The sequence below is a fragment of the Lycorma delicatula genome, chromosome 12 (assembly GCF_047948215.1).
Source record: "Lycorma delicatula isolate Av1 chromosome 12, ASM4794821v1, whole genome shotgun sequence".
In the NCBI taxonomy this organism is placed as follows: domain Eukaryota; kingdom Metazoa; phylum Arthropoda; class Insecta; order Hemiptera; family Fulgoridae; genus Lycorma; species Lycorma delicatula.
Window position 1 is genome coordinate 63625553 of NC_134466.1, and position 13022 is coordinate 63638574.

General features: G+C 29.6%; 1 protein-coding gene across 1 annotated transcript in view; it reads right to left on the minus strand.

Annotated features, from left to right (window-relative positions):
- The window catches only part of LOC142333298 (exostosin-3-like), a 234443-nt gene that overhangs the window by 29757 nt on the left and 191664 nt on the right, over positions 1-13022 (minus strand). Inside the window, exons 11-12 of the mRNA XM_075380324.1 lie at positions 6140-6316; positions 368-619 (exon numbers count right to left, since the gene is read on the minus strand). Of these exons, the coding sequence (XP_075236439.1) occupies positions 368-619; positions 6140-6316 (429 nt within the window). The remainder of the gene's footprint in view (positions 1-367; positions 620-6139; positions 6317-13022) is intronic.

The following is a 13022-nucleotide window of genomic DNA, read 5'->3' on the forward strand; positions in this document are numbered from 1 at the left end:
ATTGAAACATAAATATCACAATTTTTATCCATTGTCAGATAACATCACTACAATATCTTGGCCGAAAATTGCACATATTGTTCAAAATTATACTCGTAAACACTGTACATGCTGTAAAAATTAGTAATACAGACAATTCACTTCAGAAATAATTTTTAAACTAATATCAATTTCCACTATGACTGATACAAAGAATAAAATATTTTTACGCAGTATGATGGCAATATTTTTATTGTTTTTAATTTTAAAACATAATTTCTTGGAAAAATAATTAATGAAGATTACATTTTTAAAAGGTTTTATACACACTTATTTCAAAAATTTCTATAAAAAAAAAAATAATATTACGAGTACTAAAGACATTTACCACACTATCATGTGGATAAGTTGGAGCAGCAATATCTGAACACGGACGTGGTGGTAAACCTAACCGGTCACGCATTACAGCAATAATAGTATCGATAATGGCCTGTAAAGATGCAAAATATCTTTCCCACACTAATCTACCTTGTCTACGCATGAACAATATATCAGCATCATTGAATGAACGTAGAAGAAAATGCATTTCTGGCACACGACTAGCCGGTATAAATATAACTACACGCTTCCATACCACCACCTGGAACAAACATTTATAAACAATGAATATTATAGACATAAGGTGAAATTAAAAATACAATAAAAAACATTTCAAATACTAAGTGGGGGTAACAAATATAATCTATTATTTTTCAAAAACAGACACACACAATTTTGTTGCTTTATACTAAATGTTCTACTCTTTGTTATGGCTGTGATATATAAAAACTACCTAAGAACAAGCGGCACTAATCACATTTCTCTCTGAAAGTAATGCTATTCATCATATAGCCAGTTCCTAACATGAAAAAAAGCAAAGGTGTCGCAAATGTAATATAAAATGCATTACAATAGGCTTGGCATGCTGATAAGTAACAGCATGTTTAGTTCATTGAAGAAGCAATGGTAAACTCTTCACTCCTCACTTTTGCAACTAAGTCTGGCATTGAATTCTTGTTATTCTTGAGAACTGCTGCTATGTCATTTTATAGAGCAGCTGGTTTCTCATGTCAGGTAGCTTACAACTGTTTATAACATTTACATTATAAAAAAAAAAGAATTATAATTGATTAAATTCTAATTCTAATTATATAATTTAATATAAGAGGGAAAAATGCAAAGGTTCTTTTCAATTTTCCCAAACTTAAGCTTTATTTGCTTTTAACAAATCACTGGATTATACAAAATTATTTCTTTGATATAATAAACTCTGATTAGAATATAGCCTAACATTTAACGGCAAAAAAGAAACAAAAAAAAATTTAGAATATTCACTTTAAAAAAATGATGGCATTTTATGTTAGAACTAGCTGGTCAGGACTCCCTACTCTTGTCATTCCTGTGTAGCCAGGGGGCTCTGCTCCTCTGCTGGACCACCACTATGTTCACTATCCTCATCCTTGTGAGAATAATACTGATAAATAACAATTAAAGTCTCTTCAATTTATAGAAACTATCAGTGTATTGTAATTTCTTCAAAATAACAGTTTGCCCAGCACAGGATTTGAAACTTTCTGAAGTATGTGGGTTTCAGAATAATCGACCTCATCTTAAAAATACTGATTATAGCTGGTTACCATCCTTCATATGAGTAAAAAAAATTTTGCACAGTTTTAACAGTTACGTAACAATAACCACATGGAGATGACATTACTTCATTTCTGATCTTTTTTTATTTTACATTTTTAACTTTAAGTGTTTTGCAGAAGAGTTTGAGAACAACATAATATAAAGAAAGGACTTCTTAACAGCTTTTCTCTCTGGATTGTGTATGTGTGTGCATATATATATATATATATATATATACATATATAGATTGTTCCTACAGGAGATTCTAGAGCAAGCCAAATGCAGTTTCCCAGGCAACAAGCATTGACTCTCCAAGTGTAGAACAGGCACTTGAAGCATCTGGCCCTTGTGAATTACTTAGTCATCAAAAAACCAATTATAAATGGAAACTGGAGGCGCTTGAAAGTGAAGGATAAATCTAAAGGAAAAAAACACTGCACAATATCACACCTTTAAAACCACTTTTCTCGATAACTGAAAGAAATATAAAAAAAAGAAGACTTTTTTTGTCAAAAGTTTAATTTAAATACTACAAGTTGTCCTTGAATTCAAATTTGATCAATGGTTTGTCTATAGTTAAGTTGAGAATTGAGAAGGAATGCACACCAGTTGTTACCACAAGCCATTAAAATGGTCACAATCTTGAAAAGTAGTGAAATATTTTGTAACGGCAATGGTCTTTCCCGATACAAACTATATTCACGTAAAATTTCAGCTCAATTGGTTGAGTAATTTTTTTGTGTAAGAGTACCAGACTCATAGAAACCACTACACTACATTTACATCTATTTATATATTATATTATATAAATTCAATAAACCCAAGTACAGAATTAATAAAATAGGATGACACCTACCTTATTCCACAATCCAAACAAGAGCAATTTCATGAGTACCTCACATCTTCAATTGCTCTATAATTTTTCAAATCTTTCGTTGCAAATTACACATTAAAATTAAATTTTATGTTGCAAATTGTACATTAAAATTAAAATTGAGATTTAAAATTGTTAATGTTTTTCCAATTAAATTAAAACAGAAATAGAACTAAATTTTTTTTATATTAAAAATTTTAAATTGTAAATTAAAATTAAAAATTGCATATATACAAAATATGAAGTCATTAATAATAAAATTAAATTAAAAGTCAAAATTAAAATTAATAATAAAAATAAATTAGAAATAAATAATAAAATTTAAAACTAGATTTGATGAACACTTTAGATATTATAAAAGTAGAAAATTAGGTTTCTCTAATGTTTCTGATCTTATTAATAATACACATTCAATAACCAATATTCATACAAATTTAGAAGTACTGGAAATTAAGAAATACAATACTAATACAAATAATACGATTTTTCACATTTTAGAAAGATTTTACATCTATAAACATAAAAGAAAATTTAATTTGATCAACCTACATACAGAATATGAGGATGACACAATCATAAAAGCTGCTGTAGATAGCAGCACTTCTTTAGAGATTGATTATTCATAATATTTCAACTCTTTACAATCGTATAAATTTGGCTAGCGAGTCTACATATTTCTAATTTATTTTTATTATTAATTTTAATTTTGACTTTAGTCAAAACTTAGTTCTATTTCTGTTTTGATTTAACTGGAAAAGGATCTTTTAACAATTTTAAATCTCAATTTTAATTTTAAAATACAATTTGCAACGTACAATTTTAGTTTTATTGTGTAATTTGCAATGAAAGATTTGAAAAATTATAGAGCAACTGATGATGCGAGGTACTCACGAAAGCGCTCTTGCTTGGATTATGGAATAAGGTAGGTGTCATCCTTCTTTATTTTATTTTATTAATTCTGTACTTGAGTTGATCAGACTCTTATAATTTGTTTAGTGCAGAGAAATATGATTCCTGAAAGAATCGATTTTAGAAAAATAACTATTTATATATGTATGTATATACATATACATGCATATATATAAAACTTAGAATCTCAAGGATCATGCCAAAATATTTAAAATAGTGTACATGGCACAAAATGAATAAATAAAAGTACATTAACCTAAATGCTATTTTTTAATTTATATATTAGAATTATAACCGCTACAAAAATAACCTAACTGTTTAAATAAAATTCTAATAAACTGTATTATAAGTTTAATACACTCACGAGTATTATGAGGATGAGTACTCAATATCTTACAAACGCTCAACCATAAAACTATATTGTGTTATGGGTGAAACCTAATTCTGTACAAAATGTTTTACAATTCCACCTCCCAGGTACTGATCTCATACAGATAAGTAACTGGTTAGAAATACATTACATAAATCAAAATGTATGTGGTTATAAATTTTTTATAAATATTCAGTCCCATCCTATAATTTATTTACTGCATTCACTATTATGTGTATATAAACAACAGCAACAACTGATCCAAGTTATTCTTACGCAATGAATAATGATATTTTTGAGTTTTTGACTAATTCTTGGTAAATGGCTGTGAAACTGTTAATGATGATAAATTAATAATAACTTATGATACCCAATAAACAAAAAAAATAATAAATATTGATATCCACAGCCATTTTAAAAATACTTAAGTTCATGAAATACTAAAGATTTGTACAAGCTAAATCCAGGAATATCCTTTCCTTCAACCACCACCACCACCAGCGCTGTGATCGCAGCTTGCATGCATGCCACATTCTCTTATTTAATGGCTTTTGATAGATCCTATCATAAGTATAGTGAAATTTGTTTACAGTCATTAAAAATTGTTTAAAATGTTCTAGTCAATCAGAAATCCTATGAAATGTGAATTAAGGCAGTTATTCAGTTTTTAAATACAAGAAATGTTAAATCAGCTGATATTAGCAAATTATTTAAGTTTGTAATGAAAAAATTATGAATGATGGAATGGTTAGAAGTGGTTGGGGCAGTTCAATGAGGGATGCAGTAATGTGCAATGATGAGCAAAGGAGTGGGCGCTCTCCCTTTTGTCTTGAATAATGATTTCGTTAAAAGAGTGAATGAAACAATTAAAGAAAATCGACAATTTAAAATTTCTTCATTATGTTTTGAGTCCTGAAATTTTCAAAAATGTTTTGCAAGAAATCAAAATGCAAACCCTAGGTTATCACAAACTGCTCTTATTGGTTGTTGAAAATCTGCTATTATTCTTACCCGATAAAAAATGAAGGTGATGATTTTTTGAGTCGAAACAGTGACTGGTAACGAGACTTGAATCTCTCACATCACTGCAGAATCCTAAAAATTTATGGAATGGTAACACACAACATCTCCAATAAAAACCATTATTTCAACATGAAAAACCATGTACACTGTCATCTGGAATGAAAAAGTTTTGTTGGTTGACTTCTTACATAGATGAGATTACAAATGCTTCACTTTATTGTGATACTTTCAAAAATTATGGTGTGAAATACAAAACAAGAGGAGAGGCATGCTCTTTTGTGGGGTTTTTTTGCTTTATGACAATCCTCGTCTGCATGTTACTGGTGAAACTCAGTCTAATTGATCAATTTTTCTGGGAGAAAGTAGAAGCCACCTTATAGTCCTGACTTGGTACCAAGTGATTATCACTTATTTCTCCATCTCAAGCGATCCCTTGTCGGTTAGCACTACAACGGTTAGCCAACATGAAGAATGCTGTACAACAGTCCTCAAAGAACAATGCTGCTTTACTAGCAGCTTTGAGGAAGAAATGAAAAACTAATTACAAGATATGAAAAATTGCCCTAATAATGGTGGAAATTATGTAGAAAAGTTATTAAGGTATGCTCTTCCATGTAAAAATGAAATTGTTCTGCTGAAAGTTATACGTATTTTTAATAACAAAACATTACTACTTGCCGGATACACTTTATATATCTTTAAATTTAAAAAAAAATTGCTCAATATGAATAACTTAATATTTCTAACTAGAACTCAGTGGGTTAAAAAAATCACAAAAAGCCCGTTCTTAAACAGTTTAAATTTTTATATTTTAGGTTTACTTTCTACTTAAAATGTAATAATAGCTATTGCTTAATAAAATTTTTTTTTTATTTTAAATATTTACATAAAATACTAATGGAGCTTATAATATTTTCTTTTAAGTTTTACCAAACAATTACAGTAAAATAAAAATGCTAATTGACAAGTTGATTGAATCTATTGCTTAGACCACTGATTCCCAAACTGTGCGCCCCAGGGAGCTGTGGTCTCTTGACAGAGGCACTATGAAATATTGTAAAAGCTTCATAATTAATTGAACCAAAACATTTATAATTTAATGTTAATAAAGTAAAAAAATAAAAACATTAAATAATGGATACAAGAGTTTTGTTTATTTTTGTCTCTTCCTTATGAGTAGTGGATAATATTTCCATTTTACTGGTAATATTTTCACATATATAGAATTCTAATTTTATTTGAATAGATCTACACATAATCAACTGATTTTGTTCAACTGTTTTCAAGACTCATAAAAAAATAAATACAATATATACCTCAGAATATGGCAAATCTACAGTAAACTGATCAGCACCAATGATAACAGGTATAGCACCATTTTGTAGAGCCTCATACAATCTTGCTAGCATAATACTTGTAGAAATAAAACTCGAATTACTTGGTGCAGGTATCAAAACGAATGTTGAATCTTTAAGAATTACTGCACGACTAGTCTGAAATTAACAAAATTATAATATTAAAAAAAAAGATCAGCACATATTATTATATAATAATTAATTACAATTGTAAAAAAAAATAAAAACTGACATCATGCAATGGAATATTCATTTTGATATTAATGCTATTTCTAAACAGATAAATGGTGTGATTATTAGATACCTTTAGTATCAAAGTCCCCAGATAATGACAGAATAATCACAACATAATCTAATAAGACTATTTGTATTGAAATTATATCCAAAATATGATCTATGCAACTAATTTACTGATGTCTAAATAAAAAAAAGAAGAGTATAAGGGATAACAGTTGTCCATACCCGTCCTAATTCTAAACAAATGTTGGGGAAAACATTGGAAAAAATTTACAACAATTTTTATTTATAAAATATATCTGACTTCATCTGATAAAACCCATTTCAGCAAAAAGGCTAAATTGACTATCAAGACTATGCAGTCACAAACAGCAAACAGACATCAGATTGGTCCACAATTAGCACCTCCTTCAAATCACATACCACAGATGCACTGGCCCTGTGGGTTATGACATCCTCACCATAGATCAATGCAGGAATTGAACTACACCCTCAGAACCAGAAATGGAAAAGATGAACAAAAAGGAAAATGGATGTATGATAAGAAAGAATAACTTGAAAGAATAACTTGTATGATAAGAAAGAATAACTATGATAAGAAAGAATAACTGTTTTCTTCATCCGTAAACACCCTCTTCGTTGTATTTTGTTGTTTGTCTGTCTTTTGTTTAAATCTAATGCTTTTGTCTTTTAGCTTTGTAATTTTTCCAGTTTTATTCTGTAGGTCAGTCAGGGAAATTCCCAATTCTTTCATATCTTCTCTAATTTCTTTGATCCATCCTACTTCTAGCTTTTTGAACCAGAGCTTTTCAATGATATTTCTTGACAGTCTTGTTTCCGGTGTCCTTATGAGATGACCAAAGAAAGAGATTCTTTTTTTCCGCATAGTATCAGTAATAGGCTCTATTTCTCGATACACCACCTCATTTGGCACAATCCACCATCGGCCTTCTCTTTGGTGTTTTTTATTGATACACGTTCTGACAATTCTCCTCTCTATTTTCAGAATTTTTTCAATTCGGTTTTTCTGAGTGATTTTGAAAAGGGTCTCGCTTCCGTAGGTGACTTCTGGCTATACATATTTATAATATTAATATTTTAACAAAAGATATTAACTTAAAAGATTCAACAAGAAATGTTTGAAGTGCTACATTATTGTCAGTGCCATTGATTTCTTGTTGAATCTTCACCTTTAGTTCAGCGATAGGATGGAAATTTTATTCATCCTGCAAATATATCTAAAGTAAAAAATTGCAACTAGACTAATCTGATGTTTGTTCTTCTGTAGTTACATGAACGCGTGTTAGCAAATCATTTGATTTGCAATACATTGTTCCGTCTTGATGGAAGAAAACATAACTTTTCCATGAACTGTAAACTGAGCACAGAATTCTTAAAAATTGTATGATACCTTCTGTATTGACAATCCAGTCAAAAAATATGACCCCACTATATAATTACCAGAAGAGGCCCACTGTACACCAAATTTCTTATCGTGAAGTGGATGCTTAAACACCCTGTGAGGATTTTCATGCTGCACTACCAGGTTGTGTGAGCTAACAACCCAGATAAATGAAACCGTGTCTTGTCTGACATGAAATATAGCATCGGATCTATCTCTTCATCGAGAATGTTTTTGTGAAGCCAATCTCAATAATTATAACTTTTATTTGTCTATTCTCCCAAGATTGTTACATGATATGGTTTCAAATTTAAATAATGAAGAATCTTACAGAAAGATGTGTATCTTATACCACTTTGTTGTAACACATCTTTTCTAACCGCAGAAATTCTTCTTCGAACAATTGCTACAGCCTCTGAAGTCTTAATGTAAGGTCATCCATTTTGTTTTGCGTTTGAGATGACCATGTTGTACACCCATTTTTTAATTTAATCACGTATGCTGCTCTTTCCTGAGATACTGGAATTCATATTTGACGCATTACTTGAAGGAAGCCAGAATGCAAATAAGCTTCCGCAGTAACAATCCTTGCGTTACTTGGATAAGGCATTTTAGAAAAAAAAACTGCAAAGAAAGAAACTATACTGCTCTGAAGTATGAACCATTCACAACTGACAACAACAGATGAGAATAGTAGCTTACACAATTAATATAGAATCTAGTAATAGTAGCAATGTTAAAGATGACACTAAAACAAATGCCATTTGAGCTGGCTCAGTTTAGTTTTAAGTTGCTAACTCGACAGAATACAAATCATGTGAAATATTTAGTAGCCTTTATTTAAATTTATGATGATAACATAAAAAAAGATCTATTACTGATTAGAAGTAGTGTATACAACAAGCAATGTTTCCAGAAAAATAAATAATTTTTTTTGCTTTACGCCGCTTTTTCCGTAATTTATCAATGTGAAATATGCAAAGAAGTTGAGGTAGTACTACTCCGATTTACTTTATTTAAATTAATGTTGGAATCACTAGTGTGGCTGGAAGTCAACTGCATTTAGGTGAGTTTGGGACTCTGATGAAAAATAATATATTCAACTAAGTGAAGAAAACAATGGGAAAACACTTCACTTCTAAGTTTTTCTACATATATCATAGCTTGCTATTTTTTGCAGATTGGATGGTTACATAATTTTCAGAAGTTACTTGTGTCTCATGTCATTTCACCAACAATCATAGGTTACGACGCTTAAAACACTCATACATAAATAGACTTTAGTCAAACTTCAAGACAGTGTGTTTTCCCTTTCATAATTAAAAAAGAAAAAACTAATTATTTGAAATAATTAATCATGTAAATTTTAACTTCCTGAGATGATCATACCACAAAACCTCGATCGCAGTCTCCTTTTATTCTTTATTTTGCCAAGAGATAAAGTAAATTGTGTAATTAATACCATTTTTCTAATATTTGTGTGATATTAATCTTGTGTAAAGTACATAAACTTAACTTACTACTTTAAGTATATAAAATAAACTTACTGTTAGAATATACATGTATATATAATAATATACACACAAGTATATATACACACAAGTATTCTTTTATACAATGAGAATAATATGTAATATAGGTCTACAAAATGGGGGAAAAAAACATAGGAGTTCAAGGAAGTTTTCTGCAATGTTATATAAATATAATATATAAATGTATTATAAATATAATATATAAACATAAACATTAACGTATGATGAAAATCTCTGAATTATACTATTAACTCTTATTGTAACAGATGTTCAATATTTACAGCAAGAATAATTTTACTTTAATAAAAGTAAAACTCTGCAAATCACAAAAAAGGCCATTTGTTTGATTTTTTCTTGATTTGGAAAAAGCACAAGACAATGTTCTGAGAAAGATGAAACACAAAACACTTTAAGCGACTGGTTTTGATGAATACACAATCACAGGGATAAAAGAAATATATGATGGTAAAGAATCTTCCGGCAATACCACTAAATGTTACATGGATATCCCTCTGCTTAAAATAATGAAAAAGATTTACAAAATATGAGTTGAAAAATACTTGATTTTTAAGATACGCTAATGAAATTTTCCCCTGATTTTAGCTATAATGTTAAGATGAAGCTCTACTGAAATTTATGCAATAATTGATAGTTTGAAGTACTTTTTGACCTAAAAAAAAAAAAAAATGGTTCAAATGAAAACAAACCAAGTCAAATAAACAAATTTTTGACTTTTAGCTAAAAGAAAGTTAATCAAAACATGGAGAAAAAGATTATAATTTTAAAACTTTAAAAACTGATAATGTACAAAAATTATAGAAACAGAAATAATAAATGCGAAAAAAACATATTAGAAAAATATAATTAACTGTTCAAAAAGTCCTGTCACTGTTTTACATAAATCTCTCAAAAGGTTTTAAAAAAATATAAGTATATAAATCTAAAAGTAGATGGCAAGTTCAACTGTTAACATTATTAACAGTGCCACTGTTGTAGAGCGCATAAGATATGGTACATCCCTTCCATTTCACAACAAAAAAATTCGTTCAAAACCATTTTTTTTCAACATTTATTAGAATGTTTATTTGCTTAAATATTTTATTTATTAAATAATTAAAATAATGTTACAATTTAAAAATTAAGACCTATGTAAATTTTTTCATATATAACAAATTAAAAAAAAAAAAATGATAACAAAGAAGCAATAATTTATTATTTATTGAATCATTTATTCAGCAAGAGCAGGCTGACGGCCAGTAACAGTCATTGACGGATGATAATGACTGAGACTTGAATGTGGAACCTCAGGGTGAAAAATAAAGAGACTTTACCTACTCTGCCATGAAGATAGACAATAATATTATGAAACATTGCAAGATAAATATCTTTATAAATACTGCATATTTATAAAAGAACTCCTCGGTTTCAAGAATTATTTAAACAGTATTATATTTAAAAATATAGTATTTGAGTTCTAAAAGGGTAAATTATAAAGTTTTTTAAACGTCATTATGTGTGCCATTCGTTGTGCTGCACATGTCCAAACTGCCGCAACAATCCTCTGCTGTAGGTGATTGATGTCACTCACCAGATTGGTCTAGTTGTGAACGCATCTTCGCAAATCAGCTGATTTTGAAGTCAAGAGTTCCAATGTTCAAATCCTAGTAAAGGCAGTTACTTTTATACAGATTTGAATACTAGATCGTGAATACCGGTATTCTTTGGTGTTAGGTTTCAATTAACCACACATTTCAGAAATGGTCAACCTGAAACTGTACAAGACCACACTTCACTTACACTCATACATATCCTCTGAAGTAATACCTGACAGTGATTCCTGGAGGCAAAAGGGGGGGGGGGAGAAAAAGATGGTTAATGTCACAGATTTTCTCTGTAGAAACCATGTTTTTCACATACACCCACAATAAGAAATCTACTAGGTGGCCATGCGATCAACCCTCCGCTTCCAACCCACCAGTTTTAAAAAACCAAATGTTTAATTCAGTATGGATATGGTTGCTGTTATGCAGTGGAGCACCTTCTTGACAGAAAATTAATATTTTTTCTTCTTCAATATCATCAATCTGTGGAAAGATGTAAAGTTCGAGCATATCACAGAGAATATCCCTATTAATTGGACTTTCTACAAAAATGAACAGGCCCACAATAAGATCATTCATCAGTCCACACCAAACATTGACTTTGGAAGAGTTAAGCCGATGTTCGATAATTTCAAGCGCTAGCTCTGATCCCCAAATAATGCAGATTGTGTCGATTTACTGATCCACGAATTTGGAATGTTGCTTCAACTGAAAACATTACATTTTTCGTGTAGTCCTCATTTTCATTAATGTTGTTAAGCATTAAAGCTGCAATCTCCAATCTTTTCACTTTGTCATTTGCCTTAATTTCATGTAAAAGTTATATCTTATACGAACATAGTCTAAGCCTCTTACACGCTACTTTGAATTTTGTATACTGTAAACTTATGTATTCCTTAATCTAAACTGCACCTTGTTAATAACTCTTTTGGGCTACACATACAAGATGTTTGCATCCGCTCCACATTCTACTCAAATATGGACAGCCTACTTTAAGATTTCCCCTTTAAGACACTGCCTATTTCCTTAAACTGATTAAACTGCTGGAGTATTGTTTTATTCATAGGCACATCACCAGAAAATTGATGTCAATAATTACACTGAACTGTGTTAACAGATCTTGTTTCAAAAAACCAAATCATGCACTGAGCTTTCTGCTGTGGTGTTGTCATGACTGAGAGTGAGACTGCCGACTGGATAGACAATGAAAGTCACACAGTGCTGCCAACCATGACAAATATTTGCGATGAAAAACAATAATATAATGAATATAAATATAAAAACCGAACGCTTTCAACTGATTTTGAAATTTCATAACAAATTTTTTGAAACCAAGGAATTCTTTTACAAACCATCCAGTACATAAAATTGATTACAATCTATAATATATGTTAAAAATTCGTTAAGGCTAGCTCACCATAAATATCCTTAATTGAAAATACTGTCTTTAGAAATCAATTTAAAAATGCTCAATTTGCAATTTTGGATGTGTAGGTCATACAGAAAAACTGTAACAGTAGAATAAAATTTGGCTCATAAATGTAGAAAATGAGAAAGATATTTTACAAATTATCCATAATAAACAAGAATTATAAGTTAGGAGACTTACTTTATAAACAACGATGCAAAATCATCTTTGTGGAGTAACAACAGAGGATCTTAATACCTTTGAGAATTTAAACTTTTTATTAAAAATCTTTCTGTGAAAACTTTTTATCAGAAAAATATTGAACTGTTATCCCCTTTTTAAGTTTGTTCACTGGATGGGTTATATTTCTGATTGGTTCATGGTTCATGTTCTTTGTATATTGACATAAATTTTATCTTGTGCAACTGACTATACGGAGCACGCATTAAGCTTGTGGTTGGCAATCTGATTGGACATTTCAATTGTTTAATCTTTTTAAGCTTTTAACTGTAATTAACTAAACCACTACTTCTTACTTTTTGGGAAACAGTTATTTATTTTTCATTTTATAGATTAGTAGAAATAGTAATTTTGTAACAATTCAAAAGAATTGTTTAATAATTAATTATTCCTTCATTATCTTTTTTTAAATTTATTCATTATT